At 37.9% G+C, this 23,399-nt stretch overlaps 1 protein-coding gene across 4 annotated transcripts in view; it reads left to right on the top strand.

Annotated features, from left to right (window-relative positions):
• The window catches only part of ARMH3 (armadillo like helical domain containing 3), a 251,635-nt gene that overhangs the window by 15,151 nt on the left and 213,085 nt on the right, over window positions 1–23,399 (top strand). For all 4 annotated transcript variants that reach the window (XR_008998987.1, XM_036898696.2, XM_057506237.1 and 1 more), the window contains exons 2-5: window positions 17,483–17,595; window positions 19,760–19,816; window positions 19,926–20,072; window positions 21,966–22,073. Coding sequence is in view for 3 of the 4 variants with exons in the window: in XM_036898696.2 (XP_036754591.2) it covers window positions 17,494–17,595; window positions 19,760–19,816; window positions 19,926–20,072; window positions 21,966–22,073 (414 nt within the window). In the remaining variant the exon portion in view is untranslated. The remainder of the gene's footprint in view (window positions 1–17,482; window positions 17,596–19,759; window positions 19,817–19,925; window positions 20,073–21,965; window positions 22,074–23,399) is intronic.

Below are 23,399 nucleotides of genomic sequence, written 5' to 3'. Positions count from 1 at the left end.
TATGTTTCCCCTTTTAATTCTTCTAGTATTTGTTTCACATATGTGGGTGCTTCTGTGTTGGGAGCATAGATATTTATAATGGTTATATCTTCTTGTTGGATTGACCCCTTTATCATTATGTAATGTCCTTCTTTATCTCTTGTTACTTACTGTGTTTTGAAGTCTATTTTGTCTGATACAAGTACTGCAACTCCTGCTTTTTTCTCTCTGTTAGTTGCATGAATATCTTTTTCTATCCCTTCACTTTTAGTCTGTGTATGTCTTTGGGTTTAAAGTGAGTCTCTTGTAGGCAGCATATAGATGGGCCTTGTTTTTTTGTCCATTCAGTGACTGTATGTCTTTTGATTGGTGTATTCAGTCCATTTACATTTAAGGTTATTATCAATAGGTATGTACTTATTGCCATTGCAGGCTTTAGATTTGTGGTTACCAAAGGTTCAAGGTTAATTTCCTTACTATCCAAGAGTCTAACTTAACTCACTTAATATGCTGTTACAAACACAATCTAAAGGTTCTTTTCTTTTTCTCCTCCTTTTTCTTCCTCCTGCATTCCTTATATATTAGGTATCATATTCTGTATTCTTTGTCTATCCCTTGATTGACTTTGGGGATAGTTAATTTAATTTTGCATTTGCTTAGTAATTAGCTGCTCTACTTTCTTTACTGTGGTTTTATTACGTCCGATGACAGCTATTAAACCTTAGGAACAGTTCCATCTATAGAAGTCCCTCCAAAATAGACTGTAGAGATGGTTTGTTAGAGGTAAATTCTCTCAGCTTTTGCTTATCTGGAAATTGTTTAATCCCTCCTTCAAATTTAAATGATAATCTTGCCAGATAAAGTAATCTTCGTTCTAGGCCCTTCTGCTTCATTGCATTAAATACATCATGCCACTCCCTTCTGGCCTGTAAGGTTTCTGCTGAGAAGTCTGATGTTAGCCTGATGGGCTTTCCTTTGTATGTGATCTTATTTCTCTCTGGCTGCTTTTAATAGTCTGTCCCTATCCTTGATCTTTGCCAGTTTTGTTACTATATGTCTTGGTGTTGTCTTCCTGGGTCCCTTGTGTTGGGAGATCTGTGGATCTCCAGGGCCTGAGAGACTATCTCCTTCCCCAGATTGGGGAAGTTTTCAGCAACTACCTCCTCAAAGACACTTTCTATCCCTTTCTCTCTCTCTCTCTTCTTCTTCTGGTATCCCTATAACATGAATATTATTCTGCTTGGATTGGTCACACAGTTCTCTCAATATTCTTTCATTCTTAGAGATCCTTTTTTCCTCTCTGTGCCTCAGCTTCCTTGCATTTCTCTTCTTTAATTTCTATTTCATTTATTGTCTCCTCCACCATATCTAATCTGATTTTAATACCCTCCATCGTGCTCTTCAATGATTGGATCTCCAACTGGAATTCATTCCCGAGTTCTTGAATATTTTTCTGTACCTCCCTGAGTATGTTAATGATTTTTATTTTAAAATTCCTTTCAGGAAGATTCATGAGGTCGATTTCGTGTGAATCTTTCTCAGGTGGTGTTTTCATAATTTTACTTTGAACCAGGTTCCTTTGGTGTTTCATATTTGTATATGGCGCCCTCTAGTGTGCAGAAGCTCTACTCTGGAACTTCTCAGCCCCTGAAGCAATGTCGGGGGTCGCAGGGTAGCCTTATTGGTGCCTGGGGGGGAGGAAAGAGCTGTTTCCTGCTTCCCAGCTGCTATGCCTGTCTCCACTGCCTGAACCAGTGGGCTGAGCACACAGGTATAAGCTTTTGTCCCAGAGCAGCCAGATATGGATCCCTGCTTTCCACAAGTGGCTAGAATCTCATTCTCTCCAGGAATTCTGCCTTTATTAGTTTTCCAACCCTGTAATCATGTGAGTATCATGAAAGCACCATGAAATGTAGGTTTGTGCTCCCAGAGCAGCTCTCCGGAGCTAGGTATTCAGCAGTCCCAGGCCTTCCACTCCCTCCCTGCTCCGTTTCTCTTCCTCCCGCCAGTGAGCTGGGGTGGGGGAAGGGCTTGGGTATCGCTGGGCCACAGCTTTGCTACGTTACCCTGTTCTGTGAGATCTACTCTTTTCTCCAGGTGTATGCAGTCTGGCACCATCCTCTTTCCTGTTGCTCTCTCAGGGTTAGTTGCACCAACTGTATTTTCTAATTGTGTATGATTTTAGAAGGAAGCCTCTGTCTCTCCTCCCACGCTGCCATCTTTAATCCTCTCCCATAAGGTATTTCTATTTTTAGTTCTTTGAGGAACCTCCATACTGTTTTCCACAGTGGATGCACCAATTTACATTCCTACCAACAATGTAGGACGGTTTACTTTTCTCCTCGTCCTCACCAACACTCATTACATCTTGTCTTTTGGGTAGTAGCTGTTCTAACTGGTGTGAAGTGATATATCATTGTTGTTTTGATTCCCATTTCCTTGATGATTAGCAATGTGGAGCATCTTCTTATGTGCCTGTTGGCTATCTATTTCTTCTTTGGAAAAATGACTTTTAGGTCTTCTGCCCATTTTTTAATCAGGTTATTTGTTTTTTTTGGTATTCAATGTCATGAGTTCTTTATATATTTTGGATGTTAACTCCTTACTGGATAAATCATTTGCAAATATATTCTGCCATACTTAGGCTGCCTTTTGTTCTATTGATGGTGTCCTTTGCTCTGCAGAAGCTTTTTAGTTGGATGTAGTCCCACTTATTCATTTTTTTTCCCTTGCCTGAGGAGATGTGTCCAGAAAACAATTGCTCATGCTTATATTCAAGAGATTTTTGCCTATGCTTTCTTCTAAGAGTTTTATGGTTTCTCATGTCTTATATTAGGTCTTTAATCCATTTTGAGTTTACTTTTATGTATGGAATTAGACAGTAATCCAGTTTCATTCTCTTACATGTAACTAGCTGTCCAGTTTTTCCAAAACCAGTTATTGAAGAGGCTGTCTTTTCCCATTCATGGCTCCTTTATCATTCATTAATTGACCATATATGAATGGGTTTGTATCTGGGCTCTCTATTCTGTTCCATTTATCTATATCTGTTATTGTGCCAGTACCATACTCTTTTGAGTACGGTAGTTTTTAGTAGTAGCTTGAAATCAGCAAGCATAATACCCCCAGCTTTGTTCTTTCTGAGGATTGCTTTGGATATTTGTGGTGTTTTGTGGTTCCATGTGAATTTTAGGATTCTTTGCTGTAGTTTATTGAAAAATGCTGATGGTATTTTGATAGGGATTACATTGAATCTGTAAATTGCTTTGGGCAGGATGGCCATTTTGACAATATTAATTCTTCCCATCTGTGAGCCTGGGATAGATTTCGAGGTCCTTGTGTCTTCTTTAATTTCTCTCATGAGTGTATTACAGTTTTCAGAGTACAGGTCTTTCACCTCCTTAGTTAGGTTTATTCATAGGTATTTTATTCTTTTGGATGCAATTGGAAATGGAATTATTTTCCTGATTTCTCTTTCTGCTAGTTTGTTGTTAGTATATAGGAATGCAACAGATTTCTGAGTATTAATTTTGTATTCTGCAACTTCGCTGTATCCAGTTATTAGTTCTAATATTTTTTTGGTGGAGTCTAGGGTTTTCTATATGTAGTATCATATCACCTGCAAATAGGGACAGTTTTACTTCTGTGTTACCAATTTGAATGTCTTTTATCTTTTTATCTTGTCTAATTGCTGTGGCTAGGACCTCCAGTACTATGTTGAATGAAAGTGGTGAGAGTGGACATCCTTGTCTTGTTCCTGATCTTAGAGGAAAAGCTTTCAGCTTTTTGCTATTACATATGATGTTAGCTGTGGGTTTGTTGGATATGGCCTTTATTATGTTGAGGTATATTTCCTCTATGCCCATTTTGTTGAGAGTTTTTGTCATGAATGGATATTGAATTTTGTCAAATGCTTTTTCAGCATCTATTGAGATGACTGTTTCAATAATTAGTTCTTTTAAATTTCTGTGAAGTATTCTGTTCTGTGAATATATTACAATTTTCCCATCCTACTGCTGATGGACATTTGAATTCTCTTTATATAAAAACTCACATAAACACAAAGTACCCACTTTAATAAACTTTACAAAAACATTTCAAAAGGGAAGGTTTATACTCTAGTCTAGGCACTTTGGCATTTCTTTTTCTCAAATATGCCAGGTATGTTCAAAATTTTTGGCGCCTTTGTACTTGCTGTTCCCTCTGTCTAGACACTTTTCCCAAGATTTTCACATGGCTGTTTCCTTCCTGCTGTTCTGGTCTTAGCTCACGTATTACTTCTCATAGAGGCCTACTTTAATCTCTTAGTCAATGTAGACCTCTAGACAGTCTATCTTTAAGGTACTTACCACTGTTTAACTTGTTGTCTTTTTTGATTCCAGAATGAAAATTATGAGAGCAGAGATCTTGTCTGTCTGGTTCACTGCTGTATCCCTAGTGCTTAGCACCTAAAAGGTGCCCAGTAAATATTTGTTAAATGAATGAGTGAATGAATGAATGCCTGATCTGTGCAAGTTTTTTCTTTCTAGATGAAAGGCACATTTGTTCATTCATTTTCTTTCTTTCTCCAATCATTTTTTATTTTCTCCTCTCCTCTTCTTTTTTGTTTCTTATATATTGGTTGAAATATTTTAGGATGTTTACCTCAACATCTACCTACATTGGTGTTTTGGAGACTCCCTCAACAGTGAAGAGAGGGCAATACTTGCTAATAGTCTGTCACAAGTATGAGCCTAGAACCTCAGAAAATTTGGAAGCTTACAGAGGACTGTTCCATGGCTTCTCCCCCCAGGTTTATTGTAATACACTTGATATATATTATCATCATGTTTCATTCCTATAAGTTATACTATTTGATATATGTGTATTCTATGAAATGCTTACCATGGTAATATTAGTTAACACATCTGTCACCTCACATAATTAACTTTTGTGTGTGTGGTGAGAATATTTAAGATTTACTCTTAGCAACTTTCAGGTGTACAATACAGTATTGTTAACTATAGTCATCGTGTTGTACATTAGTTCCCCATAACTTACTTATCTTTTTTTTCCTGACCAGTTATTATGAAAAACTTATTATGAAAAATTTCAAGCATATATAAAGTTGGTCATTGTATACCCAACTAGGTTCAGCTATTGTTAATTTTATCTATCATATCTTTTTTTCTGAATCATATGAAAATAAGTTGCAAACATTGTTTCATGTCACCTTCAGCTACTTTAGTCAGCCTTCAGCTCCTAAAAAAAATATACTCCTAGCAGACTCAAATCCCATTATCACTCCTAAGAAAAGCAATAATAATTCCTAAATATCTCATATTCAGGCCATATTCAAATTTCTTCAGCTTCTTAAATATATCTTTTATACAACACTTATCTTGAAACTGGAAGTTTGTATGCATTGACCAACATCTCCTAATTTCCCCCACTCTCCAGTCCCTGGCAATTACCAATCTACTCTCTGTTTCTGTGGGTTCAGCTTTTTTAGATTCCCCATATAAGTGAGATCATACAGTATTTTTCTTTCTTTGACTTATTTCACATAGCATAATGCTCTCAAGATTCATCCATGTTGTTGCAAAGGACAGGATTTCCTTTTTTGTGTGGCTGAATAATATTCCATTGTAGGTTTATACTACATTTTTTTGTGCACTCATCTATCAGTGGGCACTTAGGTTGTTTCCATGCTATTGTGCATAATTTTGCAGTGAACATGGAGGTGCATATTTCTCTTCAAGATAGTGATTTCATTTCCTTTGGACATATACACAGAAGTGGACTTGCCAGATCATATGCTAGTTTTATTAATATTTTGAGGAACCTAATCATAGTGGCTGTACAAATTTACATTCCCACCAGCAGTGCACATAGGTTCCCTTTTCTGCATAACCTTGCCATGTCATTTTACAGATTGGGAAACTGGAGCCCAGAGAGGGAAAGGAAACTTAAGGTTATAGAATAAGCATATAAAAATTGAGACTGAAACACAAGACTTTTTTTTTTAGATATTTTCCCCAATTTTATTGAGAAATAATTGACATTCATCACTGTTTATGTTTAAGGTGTACGACATGATGTATGATTTACATATATTGTGAAATGATTACCCCAGTGGGTTTAGTTAACATCCATCATCTCATATAGATACAATACCAAGACTTTTGGTAACTCTGTGGAAGTCAGTGAATTTCTATGAAATTAATTTTTGGATCTTGAGTTGACATATATTGTGCTCAAGGAGACTAAATAGCATTTTTTTTTTTCTTTTAATAATTATTTTTTATTGAAGGGTAGTTGACACACAGTATTACATTACATGAGTTTCAAGTGTACAACACAGTGGTAGAACATTTATATACATAATTCTAGGTTCCAGCTATCACCCTACCAGGCTGTTACAATATCTTGACTATATTCCTTATGCTATACATTACATCCCGGTTACTAATTTATTTTACCATTGGAAGTCTGTCCTTCTTTTTTTTTTTTTTTTTTTTTTGTGAGGGCATCTCTCATATTTATTGATCAAATGGTTGTTAACGACAATAAAATTCTGTATAGGGGAGTCAATGCTCAATGCACAATCATTAATCCACCCCAAGCCTAATTTTTGTCAGTCTCCAATCTTCTGAGGCATAACAAACAAGTTTTTACATGTAGAACAAATTCTTACATAGTGAATAAGTTACATAGTGAACAGTACAAGGGCAATCATCACAGAAACTTTCGGTTTTGCTCATGCATTATGAACTACAAACAGTCAGTTCAAATATGAATACTCATTTGGTTTTTATACTTGATTTATATGTGGATACCACATTTCTCTCTTTATTATTATTATTTTTAATAAAATGCTGAAGTGGTAGGTAGATACAAGATAAAGGTAGAAAACATAGTTTAGTGTTGTAAGAGAGCACATGTAGATGATCAGGTGTGTGCCTGTAGACTATGTGTTAATCCAAGCTAGACAAGGGCAATAAAACATCCACGTATGCAGAAGATTTCTCTCAGAACGGGGGGGTGAGGTTCTAAGCCTCACCTCTGTTGATCCCCAATTTCTCACCTGATGGCCCCCCTGCGACTGTGCCTGTCTTAGGTTGTTCCTCCCTTGAGGAATCTTACCCGTCTCTGGCTAACCAGTCATCTTCCGGGGCCATACAGGGAAATGTGAAGTTGGTAAGTGAGAGAGAAGCCTTATTGTTTGAAAAAGTTAGCTTTTTACTTCTTTGCATATTTATGCCCTGTGGCTTCTATGCCCAGCATTTGTCTTGAGGTATCTTTACCACTTGGAAGAATTATGATACTCGGTAAATTTGATATGAGGCACGAATTCTATTTAAGGGTTGTAATTAGGAAGGAAGAAGAAAAGCTATAGAAGTAGCAGGCGGAAGAAAACATGGGAAGATTGATTATTTCTTTGATATATCTTCTTGTAGAGTAACTTCAGCATGTATACGTTTTAAGCTACTACTTAAATTGCACACACACATTAACATAATAGGAGTATAGTTACATAACCAAAGCATATCTGTAATTACCAGCCATCTGCAGTGAAACCAAGAAAACCAGTTAGGCACCTTAGGCATTTGTGAAAACTTATCTATGATATGGTGGATATTGTCCAACTGAACTTGAACAGTCTGAGAGAAATCAGACAAATTAAAACAACCCATTCCTGGGGACTGTTCACATGCCATATGTTCTTTTAACAGTAAATAGTTTGTAGTTGTAAGACTTTGGAGCGCTACAATTTGCACTTCTCCAAATTCTTGGTTGAGTTCCAACAGTATAGATCCAGTCCAATTTTGTTGTTTTACTGTATGCACAGGCCAGCTTAGATATCTCCTTCCTCATTCCCATGGCAAGTCCAGGAACTGGTGGGATGAGTGCATCTACAGCTGTAGCAGTGCGTGGATCTTTGTTGGGGTTTTTTGATGATCATCTTCTGGCATGAGTCTTCCAGAGAGTGCAGATGTTGGAAGTTCTTTTTCATATCATATCTTAGTTCATTTTCGGGGTAGCCCAATTAGGCTTTGATCCTCTGTATAAACACAAACAGACCCTTTGCCTACACTTTTATATGCCCTTTATACCCTTGTGTAGAACTCGTTGGAGGTTACCACACAGGAACTGCCCTTTTTTTTTTTTTTTTTTTTTTTTTGCTATCACTAATCTACACTTACATGACGAATATTATGTTTACTAGGCTCTCCCCTATACCAGGTCTCCCCTATAAACCCCTTTACAGTCACTGTCCATCAGCATAGCAAAATGTTGTAGAATCACTACTTGCCTTCTCTGTGTTGTACAGCCCTCCCTTTTCTCCTACCCCCCCATGCATGTTAATCTTAATACCCCCCTACTTCTCCCCCCCTTATCCCTCCCTACCCACCCATCCTCCCCAGTCCCTTTCCCTTTGGTACCTATTAGTCCATTCTTGAGTTCTGTGATTCTGCTGCTGTTTTGTTCCTTCAGTTTTTCCTTTGTTCTTATATTCCACAGATAAGTGAAATCATTTGGTATTTCTCTTTCTCCGCTTGGCTTGTTTCACTGAGCATAATACCCTCCAGCTCCATCCATGTTGCTGCAAATGATTGGATTTGCCCTTTTCTTATAGCTGAGTAGTATTCCATTGTGTATATGTACCACATCTTCTTTATCCATTCATCTATTGATGGACATTTAGGTTGCTTCCAATTCTTGGCTATTGTAAATAGTGCTGCAATAAACATAGGGGTGCATCTGTCTTTCTCAAACTTGATTGCTGCGTTCTTAGGGTAAATTCCTAGGAGTGGAATTCCTGGGTCAAATGGTAAGTCTGTTTTGAGCATTTTGATGTACCTCCATACTGCTTTCCACAATGGTTGAACAAGTTTACATTCCCACCAGCAGTGTAGGAGGGTTCCCCTTTCTCCACAGCCTCGCCAACATTTGTTGTTGTTTGTCTTTTGGATGGCAGCCATCCTTACTGGTGTGAGGTGATACCTCATTGTAGTTTTAATTTGCATTTCTCTGATAATTAGCGATGTGGAGCATCTTTTCATGTGTCTGTTGGCCATCTGTATTTCTTTTTTGGAGAACTGTCTGTTCAGTTCCTCTGCCCATTTTTTAATTGGGTTATTTGTTTTTTGTTTGTTGAGGCATGTAAGCTCCTTATATATTCTGGACGTCAAGCCTTTATCGGATGTGTCATTTTCAAATATATTCTCCCATACTGTAGGGATCCTTCTTGTTCTATTGATGGTGTCTTTTGCTGTACAGAAGCTTTTCAGCTTAATATAGTCCCACTTACTCATTTTTGCTGTTGTTTTCCTTGCCCGGGGAGATATGTTCAAGAAGAGGTCACTCATGTTTATGTCTAAGAGGTTTGTGCCTATGTTTTCTTCCAAGAGTTTAATGGTTTCATGGCTTACATTCAGGTCTTTGATCCATTTTGAGTTTACTTTTGTATATGGGGTTAGACAATGGTCCAGTTTCATTCTCCTACATGTAGCTGTCCAGTTTTGCCAGCACCACCTGTTGAAGAGACTGTCATTTCGCCATTGTATGTCCATGGCTCCTTTATCAAATATTAATTGACCATATATGTCTGGGTTAATGTCTGGATTCTCTAGTCTGTTCCATTGGTCTGTGGCTCTGCTCTTGTGCCAGTACCAAATTGTCTTGATTACTATGGCTTTATAGTAGAGCTTGAAGTTGGGGAGTGAGATCCCCCCTACTTTATTCTTCTTTCTCAGGATTGCTTTGGCTATTCGGGGTCTTTGGTGTTTCCATATGAATTTTTGAATTATTTGTTCCAGTTCATTGAAGAATGTTGCTGGTAGTTTCATAGGGATTGCATCAAATCTGTATATTGCTTTGGGCAGGATGGCCATTTTGACGATATTAATTCTTCCTAGCCACGAGCATGGGATGAGTTTCCATCTGTTAGTGTCCCCTTTAATTTCTCTTAAGAGTGACTTGTAGTTTTCAGAGTATAAGTCTTTCACTTCTTTGGTAAGGTTTATTCCTAGGTATTTTATTTTTTTTGATGCAATTGTGAATGGAGTTGTTTTCCTGATTTCTCTTTCTGTTGGTTCATTGTTAGTATATAGGAAAGCCACAGATTTCTGTGTGTTGATTTTGTATCCTGCAACTTTGCTGTATTCCGATATCAGTTCTAGTAGTTTTGGGGTGGAGTCTTTAGGGTTTTTTATGTACAGTATCATGTCATCTGCAAATAGTGACAGTTTAACTTCTTCTTTACCAATCTGGATTCCTTGTATTTCTTTATTTTGTCTGATTGCCGTGGCTAGGACCTCCAGTACTATGTTAAATAACAGTGGAGAGAGTGGGCATCCCTGTCTAGTTCCCGATCTCAGAGGAAATGCTTTCAGCTTCTCGCTGTTCAATATAATGTTGGCTGTGGGTTTATCATAGATGGCCTTTATTATGTTGAGGTACTTGCCCTCTATTCCCATTTTGCTGAGAGTTTTTAACATGAATGGATGTTGAACTTTGTCAAATGCTTTTTCAGCATCTATGGAGATGATCATGTGGTTTTTGCTTTTCTTTTTGTTGATGTGGTGGATGATGTTGATGGACTTTCGAATGTTGTACCATCCTTGCATCCCTGGGATGAATCCCACTTGGTCATGGTGTATGATCCTTTTGATGTATTTTTGAATTCGGTTTGCTAATATTTTGTTGAGTATTTTTGCATCTACGTTCATCAGGGATATTGGTCTGTAGTTTTCTTTTTTGGTGGTGTCTTTGCCTGGTTTTGGTATTAGGGTGATGTTAGCTTCATAGAATGAGTTTGGGAGTATCCCCTCCTCCTCTATTTTTTGGAAAACTTTAAAGAGAATGGGTATTATGTCTTCCCGGTATGTCTGATAAAATTCCGAGGTAAATCCATCTGGCCCGGGGGTTTTGTTCTTTGGTAGTTTTTTGATTACCTCTTCAATTTCGTTGCTGTTAATTGGTCTGTTTAGATTTTCTGTTTCTTCCTGGGTCAATCTTGGAAGGTTATATTTTTCTAGGAAGTTGTCCATTTCTCCTAGGTTTCCCAGCTTGTTAGCATATAGGTTTTCATAGTATTCTCCAATAATTCTTTGCATTTCCGTGGGGTCCGTCGTGATTTTTCCTTTCTCGTTTCTGATACTGTTGATTTGTGTTGACTCTCTTTTCTTCTTAACAAGTCTGGGTAGAGGCTTATCTATTTTGTTTATTTTCTCGAAGAACCAGCTCTTGGTTTCATTGATTTTTGCTATTGTTTTATTCTTCTCAATTTTATTTATTTCTTCTCTGATCTTTATTATGTCCCTCCTTCTGCTGACCTTAGGCCTCATCTGTTCTTCTTTTTCCAATTTCTATAATTGTGACATTAGACCATTCATTTGGGATTGCTCTTCCTTTTTTAAATATGCTTGGATTGCTATATACTTTCCTCTTAAGACTGCTTTTGCTGTGTCCCACAGAAGTTGGGGCTTAGTGTTGTTGTTGTCATTTGTTTCCATATATTGCTGGATCTCCATTTTGATTTGGTCATTGATCCATTGATTATTTAGGAGCGTGTTGTTAAGCCTCCATGTGTTTGTGAGCCTCTTTGCTTTCTTTGTACAGTTTATTTCTAGTTTTATGCCTTTGTGGTCTGAAAAGTTGGTTGGTAGGATTTCAATCTTTTGGAATTTTCTGAGGCTCTTTTTGTGGCCTAGTATGTGGTCTATTCTGGAGAATGTTCCATGTGCACTTGCGAAGAATGTATATCCCGCTGTTTTTGGATGTAGAGTTTTATAGATGTCTATTAGGTCCATCTGCTCTACTGTGTTGTTCAGTGCTTCCGTGTCCTTACTTAATTTCTGCCCAGTGGATCTATCCTTTGGGGTGAGTGGTGTGTTGAAGTCTCCTAGAATGAATGCATTGCAGTCTATATCCCCCTTTAGTTCTGTTAGTATTTGTTTCACATATGCTGGTGCTCCTGTGTTGGGTGCATATATATTTAGAATGGTTATATCCTCTTGTTTGACTGAGCCCTTTATCATTATGTAGTGTCCTTCTTTATCTCTTGTTACTTTCTTTGTTTTGAAGTCTATTTTGTCTGATATTAGTACTGCAACCCCTGCTTTCTTCTCACTGTTGTTTGCTTGAAATATGTTTTTCCATCCCTTGACTTTTAGTCTGTACATGTCTTTGGGTTTGAGGTGAGTTTCTTGTAAGCAGCATATAGATGGGTCTTGCTTTTTTATCCATTCTGTTACTCTGTGTCTTTTGATTGGTGCATTCAACCCATTAACATTTAGGGTGACTATTGAAAGATATGTACTTATTGCCATTGCAGGCTTTAAATTCGTGGTTACCAAAGGTTCAAGGTTAGCCTCTTTAGTATCTTACTGCCTAACTTAGCTCGCTTATTGAGCTGTTATATACACTGTCTGGAGATTCTTTTCTTCTCTCCCTTCTTGTTCCTCCTCCTCGATTCTTCATATGTTGGGTGTTTTGTGCTGTGCTCCTTCTAGGAGTGCTCCCATCTAGAGCAGTCCCTGTAAGATGTTCTGTAGAGGTGGTTTGTGGAAAGCAAATTCCCTCAGCTTTTGTTTGTCTGGGAATTGTTTAATCCCACCGTCATATTTGAATGATAGTCATGCTGGATACAGTATCCTTGGTTCAAGGCCCTTCTGTTTCATTGTATTAAATATATCATGCCATTCTCTTCTGGCCTGTAGGGTTTCTGTTGAGAAATCTGACGTTAGCTTGATGGGTTTCCCTTTATAGGTGACCTTTTTCTCTCTAGCTGCCTTTAACACTCTTTCCTTGTCCTTGATCTTTGCCATTTTAATTATTATGTGTCTTGGTGTTGCCCTTCTTGGATCCTTTCTGTTGGGGGTTCTGTGTATTTCCGTGGTCTGTTTGATTACTTCCTCCCCCAGTGTGGGGAAGTTTTCAGCAATTATTTCTTCTAAGATACTTTCCATCTCTTTTCCTCTCTCTTCTTCTTCTGGGACCCCTATAATACGGATATTGTTCCTTCTAGATTGGTCACACAGTTCTCTTAATATTGTTTCATTCCTGGAGATCCTTTTGTCTCTCTCTATGTCAGCTTCTATGCGTTCCTGTTCTCTGATTTCAATTCCATCAATGGCCTCTTGCATTCTATCCATTCTGCTTATAAACCCTTCCAGAGTTTGTTTCATTTCTGCGATCTCCTTTCTGGCATCTGTGATCTCTTTCCGGACTTCATCCCATTTTTCTTGCGTATTTCTCTGCATCTCTGTCAGCATGTTTATGATTCTTATTTTGAATTCTTTTTCAGGGAGACTGGTTAGGTCTGTCTCCTTCTCTGGTGTTGTCTCTGTGATCTTTGCCTGCCTGTAGCTTTGCCTTTTCATGGTGATAGGAATAGTCTGCAGAACTGGGACGAGTGACGGCTGGAAGGACTTCCTTTCTTGTTGGTTTGTGGCCCTCCTCTCCTGGGAGAACAGCGGCCTCTAGTGGCTTGTGCTGCGCAGCTGCGCGCAGACAGGGTTTCTGCTTCCTGCCCGGCTGCTATGGAGTTAATCTCCGCTGTTGCTGTGGGCGTGGCCTGGCTCCGGCAGCTACTCCAAAGTGGTGGAGTCGCGTTGGAGCAGGAGCTGCTGGGAGGCTATTTATCTCCGTAAGGGGCCTCCCTGCTCCCTGCAGCCCAGGGGTTAGGGTGCCCAGAGATCCCGGATTCCCTACCTCTGGATTAAGTGACCCACCCTGCCCCTTTAAGACTTCCAAAAAGCACCCGCCAAAACAAAACAACGACCACAAAAAAAAACAAGAAAAAAAATTTTTTTAATTTTTTAAATTTTCTTTATTCTCCGGTGCCAGCCTCAGGCCTCTGCTCACCGGTCTTTCTGCCCTGTTTCCCTAGTATTGGGGTCCCTGTCCCTTTAAGACTTCCAAAAAGCGCTCGCCAAAACAAAGCAGCAAAAAAGCAAAAAAAAAAAAAAAAAAATGGTCTTGCGCTTTTCTTATGTCCTCTGTCGCCCAGCCTCCAGTGCCTGCTCACTGTTCTTGCTGCCCTGTTTTCCCAGTATCGAGGGCCCTGCACTCTGGCCCGGATGGCTGGGGCTGGGTGTTCGGCAGTCCTGGGCTCCGTCTCCCTCCCGCTCTGCCTGCTCTTCTCCCGCCGGGAGCTGGGGGGAGGGGCGCTCGGCTCCCGCGGGGCCGGGGCTTGTATCTTACCCCCTTCGCGAGGCGCTGGTTTCTCTCAGGTCCGGATGTGGTCTGGATATTGTCCTGTGTCCTCTGGTCTTTATTCTAGGAAGGGTTGTCTTTGTTATATTTTCATAGATATATGTTGTTTTGGGAGGAGATTTCCGCTGCTCTACTCACGCCGCCATCTTCCGCCCCTCCTAAATAGCATTTTTTGCATATTAGGCATTATAAGAGTTTGGCTTTAGATTTTAAAATCTTGATATTTGGCTATTTCATCCTGTAAGGATGTGAAGTGGTGTGCATTTAAGAAGTGTGTGGCTTGATTGCTTTAAGATATAACTAAAAGTTATATGACTTGAGTTTTTCAGAGAGAAGTTGTGCTGCAGGTCATGGGGCCAGCAGTCCTTGAGGTTTAGGAGTCAAAGACTTCCTTGATTTACCATTGAGTTTGCAGGATTTGAAGCTATTCCTAAGTTTGATGGTAGATGAAGTTAATGTTGTTAAGTTGCCTGATTCTTTTTTATGCTTTGCTTATTATGTCTTATTTCTGAGAAACTTATGTTAAAGCCTATGTGGCGTTTATGGGGGATTACTGTGGCTTTGCTGTATTTGCTTCTTCATCAGAAGGATTTAAAAGCCTGCATCAACATAAGTCATAGCATAGTCATAGAATGCTTCTTTCCCTTCCTTGTGGTCTCATAGCATTTTCTTCACACTTTTTCTATTTATTTCTCATAATTTGCCTTGTGCTATGGGCTAGTATGTGTCTGTCTTTGCAAGTAGATTGTGAGCTCTCAGAGGATTGGATCTGGAGTTTGCTTTTTGTAACCCCATAGTACTTAAAGTAGTTCTTTACTAAGTGTGCCTTGTGTGTTTGTGGTATTTCAGTGGTGCTGAAAGAATTATTAGGTGGTATGTCTCCTATAGTCCCCTTGTTTTACTTGGTGGAAACCGAGAGGCACAGAGGCTTAATATCATCTAGTTGGTTAGGAGACCTGTGTTCTAGTCTTACTTCTGCTGGTTGTTTGTTCTACTGTGCCTTGCTGTTCCTCAGCTGGTCGTGGTTCTCTTATAATGGAGGAGTATGAAAAGGAAAAAAAAACTGGGAGGATGTAAACAAATTACACTCACATTACTGAGGTGCTGCAATTTTACTGTTCTATCAGTCAGATATTTAGTTTCAAATTTCGGAGCACAGGCTTAATTTCTGAGACACCCATCCCCCCAAAAAATTTGTGATAGTTCTGTACTTCTCCCAGCACACCACCCTAGAAATGCCCTTCTTTGCTCTGTTCCATGGGTAGAAGTGCTGGCAGGAGGAGGGAACTGTATGCTGTCAGTTTCCAGTCACATTTCAGACATCTTGGGTGGTAAATTCCAATTGCCTGTGACGATGACAGAGAGTAATGAGTTGAGACCCTTGGTTGAATTTCCCCCTGCTCCAAATGGAAGGAGAGTGATGAAAATAATTTAACTTCTTAGGAAATTTGGTATTTGGATTAGAATTGTTTTTCCTTTCTCTCCTATTCCCTTTTGTTTATTAGAAAGTATTGATTTTGAAATAGAGAAAGTGAGTTTATTAGATTTGGGGTGGACATTGATTAGCTGTAACCCAATTATAAATCCTGAGAGGGGGATGTTTGTAAACATGTGCTTTTCACATCTAGGAACTCCTGATTCCCGATCTTCCTGCTAATCAACTGGTTGAAGCTCAGCACACAAAAGATCTATATCCTCTAAGCTTAGAATTGCATTCCTTTTGATTTAATTTAATAGGATCCTCTTGATTTCCAATTTATTGCCCTGATAAGGATATCTTCCTCTTGACAACCTATTTAAAAGACACAGGAATGTTTTGAAATGGAGGCTGTATTTCATGTTTTAAGGGAAAGCCATGATCAATATAGTATAAATTGCTTAAAAGAATCTTTTCTTTCTTTCTGTTGTTTTTTTAAATTTTTTCCTTCAGTTTTCTCTGGACCATAATGAGATTTGAGGGCTCAGTGAGGCCTTGATAGAGATAGATCTTACTAAAATTTTAGGTAAGACTTAGGACTTTTCAGGTTTTTTTTTCCCCCCACATATTTCAGTATCAGTGATGAACATACACTGAGCAAATGCTATGAGCCAAGTGCTTATAGAAAATGTGTATGATATAGTCCCTGTGCTAAAGATGCTTAATACCTAGCTGGGGAAATTTTCTGTGCTTTGTGTTTTTTGTGTTCAAAGGTGAATCTCCTTTTTGGTTATATGTATTAGAGAAAAACAATGTCTGAGATAGAATCTTTTATGCTATTGGGTGCATCTCTTCCTTAAATAAAACTTTGGAAAGATAGTCCATATTTTGCAAAAGTCACTGGACAGAATTAATTTTGTTCTGCTGCTTTGTTTGGATTTGTCTGGAAGTAAGATCAGGCTCCTCACTAACCCCCATACTTGCCTTTGAGTGAGATTAAATTTCACAATTAGAGCCTAGGATCTAAGAGAGAGACAAGAATTTTGTCAACAATAGAAAGAGTCTGGAAAGTGTAGAAATACATGTAAATCCACAGTAGAGAGCTGTGGGGTTTCAAGTTTTCACTTATAAAAAGTTGAGAATTCCTTGAAACAAGATGGGAAAATTTAGACATGATTCATGAAACTGCTTTATATAGAATTAAAAAATACATTGAAGTTTGACCTATAATAGTATTACAAATATCTATAATTAAATTTGAAAGGAATATGTTGTTGTATTTGGTTATTTTGAAATCAGATTTAATTTTTGGCCTTTTACCTGCTATTTTCTGCCTTGGGTCTCTTTCCAGAGGAATTTCTGAAGACAGTCAAGTGCAGTGTGATTTTTGAAGCAGTGAAGGCCAAGTACTTTGCAGTGATGAGAACTACATACTTTGGGGAAATCAATGGAGCACATTAGTCTGCAGCACACTTCCTGCCTTAATGGTCCTAAGCTCAATCAATACTTGAAATTTAACTTCACCATCAGTCTCTGGGCAGTGTGTGCTTTGCAGCCTTTCTTCTATCAACGTTAAATATATGGCCAGACCTATTATAGATGGAGCTAGTTACACTTTCCTTCTTGGCTTTGGATAAGCCTTGTCCACTAGCATGTTTTAAGGATATAAAATGTGTTTTCCTGTAGGCCAAGTAATGATTTAAACCTTGAAATTACCTGGTTAGGAAATGGGGTGTTGGACAGATGTACAAGATCTGTTAATGTATTATATGATTGTTTGTCATTTCTTCTTCCTAAAAAATTTCCCGTTGAGAGGTATTTCAGTAGACTCACCAGCATCTTAGAGAGCATTTCTAGCACTGACTGGCTTTCTTTTTACAGATTCTTTAACCATGGCACAGGTGGAGAAACGAGGGGGTTTGCTCCGGAAATCTTCAGCCTCCAAGAAACCACTGAAGGAAAAAGTGGTGCTGATGTATGATGAGATCTTCATGGTAAGGCTTGGAGTCCTGATATGCTGCACAGCTTGACTCCTTAGTTTCTTGTTCCAAAATGAGAAATAACCTCACCTCAACCTGCTATATTCCAGTTCTTTAGACGGAGGAAGAGAGAGCAAGGGTGAGAGTGAGCTCTCCCATGGTAGAAATTATGATAATGTATTAATTGATACAGGTTGTTATTAATGTTGTTCTTATAGATTGTTGCCATGAGCTGGGTTAAACAGTCAAAAGTAGAGAGGAAGGCTCAGGAAGCTTCTTTTCTGAGTAAGAAAGACTTGTTTTCTTTATGATCTGATGTAAGGACCCTTCTGTCTTAGATGTCCCTTAAAGTTCCTTTTGGCCCAGAATTCTATGATTGAAAAGTTTTTAAAAGATGTGCTGTTATATTCCATCTCAAGTTGTTAGTGGACAGAACAATTGCTTATTTAGACTATCTCATTCTCCAACTATATGAGATAACTGATGAATTATTATCAATTGGATTGGGGATTTCTTTGGGTCTTTATAACTGCTGATAGACTGTGGTCCAAGCCTATGCTGTCAATTTACCCTATCAGGGAAGGTTCAAGTGATTAGATACCCTGCAGGGTATCTTGCCTTCTGAAATTCTGATCATAAGGAGTACATGTAAGACAGAATAATACTTATAAAAAAAGTTATCATATATTGACTTCCTTCTATGTGCCTGACATTTTTCTAAGTATAGCACTAAATACATTCGTTCTAATTCTGACAAGAATGTTGCAAGAAGGCCATGTTTTTACATATGCCATGTAAAAGAGCATCTTAAATGTGAGGAAACTGGGGATCACACCTGGAAGGTGATGGAGTCATGATGTGAATCCTAGTGTCTGATTCCAGAGTCCTTACTTGTCAACTTTGCCACATGGCCCAGGGATAAATAATGTGATCAAGTAAAACTTCTAACTCTTGGCAAGCCTTAGAGATAGAGTTTGGCATGCAGAAAATGAATACAGAATTGCCCAGGTTAGTACAGGTGGTTACACAGAGAAAATGAGTTGGTACAGGATCCTATTAGGTCTCTTTTTATGTTAAGTAAGATTGACACACGTAGGACTCTTGATTGAGCTTTGAGGATGGGAAGTGCCAGCTTCATGAATTCCCTGAGTCACATATAGACAACAAAATGATATTACAGAAGTGTGAGAGTCAAAGGTGACACCTCCTGAGGCAGAGGATTTGAGAGGAAGGGATGGAAAAATTCACTAAATGAGTACCTTAATGAGAAGGCCAGAAATGTTGCTTTTTTCTGTCATTCTCAATTAAAAATTGAGAAGACATTCCTACTATAGCATTTTCTTATTAGTTTGGGAACTCTTAACTAATGAAAACATTAGTTTTTGGTAGTACCTTTAAAAGGTCAACTTAAGGAGGCTGATAGTGGGCAGTTGACTACTCGTTTTATGTCATAAGCTTTCCTCTAACGTATGGATTCTCTTTCTTATTTTGCTTGCTAACAAGAAGCCTCTGACTTCTTGAATTTGTATTTGTAAGTTACTGCTGAGAAACTTTGGAGTTTAGCACTGTAATTTTGCTAGCCTTTTGGGCCAACTTGAATTAAGGAAAGAGTGTATTAAAAGCTCTGTACAGAGGACTAAGTCCATACAGGAGGGTAAGTAGAAACAGTCAACACAGGATATTGTAAACACCATGGCAGTATTACTTAAATGATCTGGGTTTGGTTCCTTTACTCATGTAAGTAACTTAACTTTGTGGACTTTTTCTTTCCTGAAAGGAGGATAATGATAGTATTTACCATACCTGGCTCACTGGGCCATTTTATTTTGTGTATGTGAATGGGCTTTGAAGACTGAGCACCAAAAAAAAACATGGGACATACCATAATGTGACTAACTTATTCAGATGGTTAGGTTCACTTCTTGCTGGAAGAGAAAGATTCTTGGAGCCATTATATAACTTTTGGTGAATGGAATGTACATCTGTGCACAATATCTTCCATTTGGTAAAAAAACCCCAAAAATTGTTGTTCCCCATTAAAACAGTTTTGAATGACCAAGCATTTTCAATGTTAATTTTGAAAGATAAGGTTGATCATGTGTAGTGACCCTTTCATATATATCCTTAATGCTTTGGTGTTAGGTAGGGATATTGAACCTGTTATAACTTCTAATTTCAGACAGAGGACCCCAGTAAGTGCAGTCCTCGATTTTGGGAGGAGCTCTTCCTCATGAAGGTAAGGCTTAGTGGCACCTGTGGATTTTCCTGGTAACTGAGATTGATTTCTCATGTGTTCTAGGTGCTACACTAAAAGTACACTCAGGCTCTTATTGTTTCTTTGGTAGGTGAATTTAGAGTACCTAGAAGGCAAGCTTGAATCTCTTGATGGTGAGGAGTTAATGAAGATCAAGGACAATATTAATTGCTTATTTCAACACTGCATCCAGGCTCTGGGAGAGGAGCATCCAATTCGAGTTGTTAATGCATTGCAGGTACAAGGTTGGGAGACGGGGAAGTCTTGCTTAATAAGAGAAAGGAATTGTAACATATCTTTTGGTACCTGAGGAGTCTAGAATTGCTCTTAGGTATGAGGTTTTCTTTTTGCTTGATTTCTTTAAGTAATAAACATCTGTGCCATGTTTGGTCATTTAGCTATCTCCCTGGTTAAACAAGCTGACACTTCGAGTAGTAAGATTGTCCATTTGTACAATTTGATCTAATGCTAAGGCAGATGTTTGACAGAATTCTTATTACTTGAGTAAAGGAAGAGATAGGAAACTGTGAGGCAAGGATGCTTAGTCTACAGCAAAAATCAGAAAAGGTTCTTAATAGAGTATTTTCTAATTAGATCAGGAGTTCTTAATCTGAGTTTTCAGAGGGTCTTTGACTCCCTGAAATTATATGTAATATTTTGTATGCCTGTGTGCATTGTTTTCTGTAGAGGGAGCTTTCATTAGATTCTCAAAAGGGTCTGTAACTGTAAAAACATTAAGAACCATCATTCTTAATGGCATGATCATGAAGAAGATTCACTGAACAATTATTTCTTGAATGACCATTATGTGCCAAGCATTGGGCTGATGGGGATACATGATAGGCTTCTCCAGGGCAACGCTTTGGTATTTTCATTCAATACTTTTTCCCTAGTATGTAGAGCAGTGCCTGGCAAATAGCACTTCAGCAGTAAATTTTTATTGAATGAATAATGGGCAAAAGTTTCTAAAGTTTATAGTCTGGTAACTGTAGTGTAGCCTGGATTGGGCTGAGTACCTAGGGCAGTGATTGACGAGCTTAGAATATGAAGAATCCTTGACAAAACAAAGGATGTTATTGGAATTTTTGTTAGATTAGGTTTAAGTTTCTAAGATTAGGTTTAAGTTACTAGTTAGAAATCCCTTTGAGTATCCCATTTTTCTCATTTGTGGAATGGAGAAATTACCTCTTGAGCTGATGACCCAGAAAGAAGAATGATGTTTATCTTGCAGCTTTATTAACCTTTGACACAGTAAATTCTGTGTTTTGGGCATCACAGTTATAGGGGCTCATTGAAAGTTAAAAGTTGGAAATTATACTTCCTGTAATTGCAGTGGCTCACTGTGGGGGCATGAATTGTAAACTGTTTTTAGTTCAGTGGAACTAAATTGACGTTAAGCCACTTCGTGACCCATGAAAATATAGTACATTATTATAATAGCTGATATACTCATTGAGCTTTAACAAAGTTCCAGGCACTATTCCTGAAGCTTTAACACACTTCCAGGAACTATTCTGAGTGCTTTACAATATTAATTCACATATTTCTTACAACATCCCTTTGAGATGGGTGCTATTATTATCATTCCCATTTTGTAGATGAGAAAGCTGAGGCACTGCGAAGTTAAACAATTTGTCCAAGTTCACACAGCTAGTAAGTAATGATGGGGATTGTAATGAATTTAAGATTTGAAGCAATTGGTTATCATATAGGGCCTTAAATAACTTTCATAGTTATTAAAAATAATTGCTAAAAATGATAAGCTATAGTAAATATTAAATTTAATTTTAAATAAAGGAAAGCACTATCAGCTCCATGAGTCAAACTCAAGAACTATTTTTTATTTTTGAATATTACCTTCCAGTCTTTGCAGTGCAATTTTAAAAAAAGGGTGACCAAAAAATAACAAAAGGGGGTGACGATTGTTTCAGTTGCTGTTCCCCTTTTAATTTCTGGATTTTGCACATATTAAGACCTACAGACTGTGTTTTAGAACTTAGAGTAATAGAGCAGTTGACTAGTAGCTGTGTAGGGAAGAGTTTCTGAGGTCACATTGTGAGGCTACAGATACAGTGCCCTTTGTGTTTTGAGACTTCCTCTCTAGAAATAATTCTTTCTCTCATCTCTGCAGACCTTGTGTGCACTCATTCGAGGAGTCCATCAAAAGAATAAGTCTACCTCTGGGTTTGACATTATCAACATGCTGATGGGCTTTGACAAGGCAGAGCTGTGCATGAAGGTGAGGCATAAACTGCGATGTGCTTGCAAATGGCTGCTTTTGACAGCTGTTTGTGAATGCCATCTGCAGAGACAGTTGATGTACTAGAAGATTTGAACTCAGGTACAGATGATTGAGTTTGTTCATGAAGTTGGAAGTTTTATTTTATAGATTTGATTTATCTGAATAAAGGAGATTTTGAAATTCAAGTTTGAATTGAGGCATCCTTTCCGTGCAGGATAAGACTTGAGCAGTTTATTTTATGATTTGTATCATAGGATCATAACATTCTTAAAAACATTTATGAGCCTAAACAAAATATAACAAATTAATGTAAAGGGTAACTTTAGTTCTAAACTTTGTTTTAAGCTTTCTTAATACAATGACTATCAATTTTTATTTCTAGTTTGACATTTGAAAAAAATAACAGCCTTATTGATATATAATCTCATATCATCCAGTTCACCCTATTAAAGTATATAATTCAATGGTTTTTAGTATATTCAAGGAGTTGTACAACCATTAAAACTGCTAATTTCAGAGAATTTTTATCACCGTAAAAAGAAAATATGTACCCTTAGCAGTCATTCCCTATTCTTCTCTCCAGCCCCTAGCAACTATTAATCTGCTATATTTCTCTGTGGGTTTACTTATTCTGGACATTGCGTATAAATGGAATCATACATGGTCTTTTGTGTCTGCTGCTTTCTCAGCATAATGTTTTCAAGGTTCATCCATGTTGTAGCATGTGTCAGTACTTTTTTGGCTGATTAAATTCCATTGTAAGAATGTACCACATATTTGATTTGTCCATTCATCAGTTGATAGACATTTGGGATGTTTCAACCTTTTGGCTATTCTAAATATTGTTGCTGTTGTGGGTATTCATGTACAAGTTTGGACATGTTTTCAGTTCTCTTGGGTATATAGCTAGGAGTAGAATTTCTGGTTCATATGGTAACTATGTCTAACATTTTGAGCTTCTAAACTGCTTTCCAAAGTTGTTACACCATTTTGCATTTTCACCAGCAATATGCAAGGGTCCCAGTTTCTCACATCCTTGTCAACAATTCTTTTTGTCTGTATGTTTTTTTGAGAAAAGTCTTTTCAAATTCTTTGCCCATATCTTAGATTGAGTTGTCTTTTTATTGTTGAGCTGTTAAGAGTTCTTTATATATTTTGGATACGAGTCCCTTATCAGATTATCTGATTTTCAGTCTTTGGCACTTTTTAAATTGAATGTTGTTCATAATATGAACTTGGAAAAACTAGTTATCTGTCACTCACTAAATTTAAAATAAATCTGTGTGCCAAAGAATCCTTATGGTGATTAGGTTATTTTTAAAA

The sequence above is a fragment of the Manis pentadactyla genome, chromosome 8, assembly GCF_030020395.1.
Source record: "Manis pentadactyla isolate mManPen7 chromosome 8, mManPen7.hap1, whole genome shotgun sequence".
NCBI lineage: Eukaryota > Metazoa > Chordata > Mammalia > Pholidota > Manidae > Manis > Manis pentadactyla.
The sequence above is the reverse complement of the archived record's forward strand: the minus strand, read 5'-3'. Positions and strand labels throughout refer to the sequence as shown.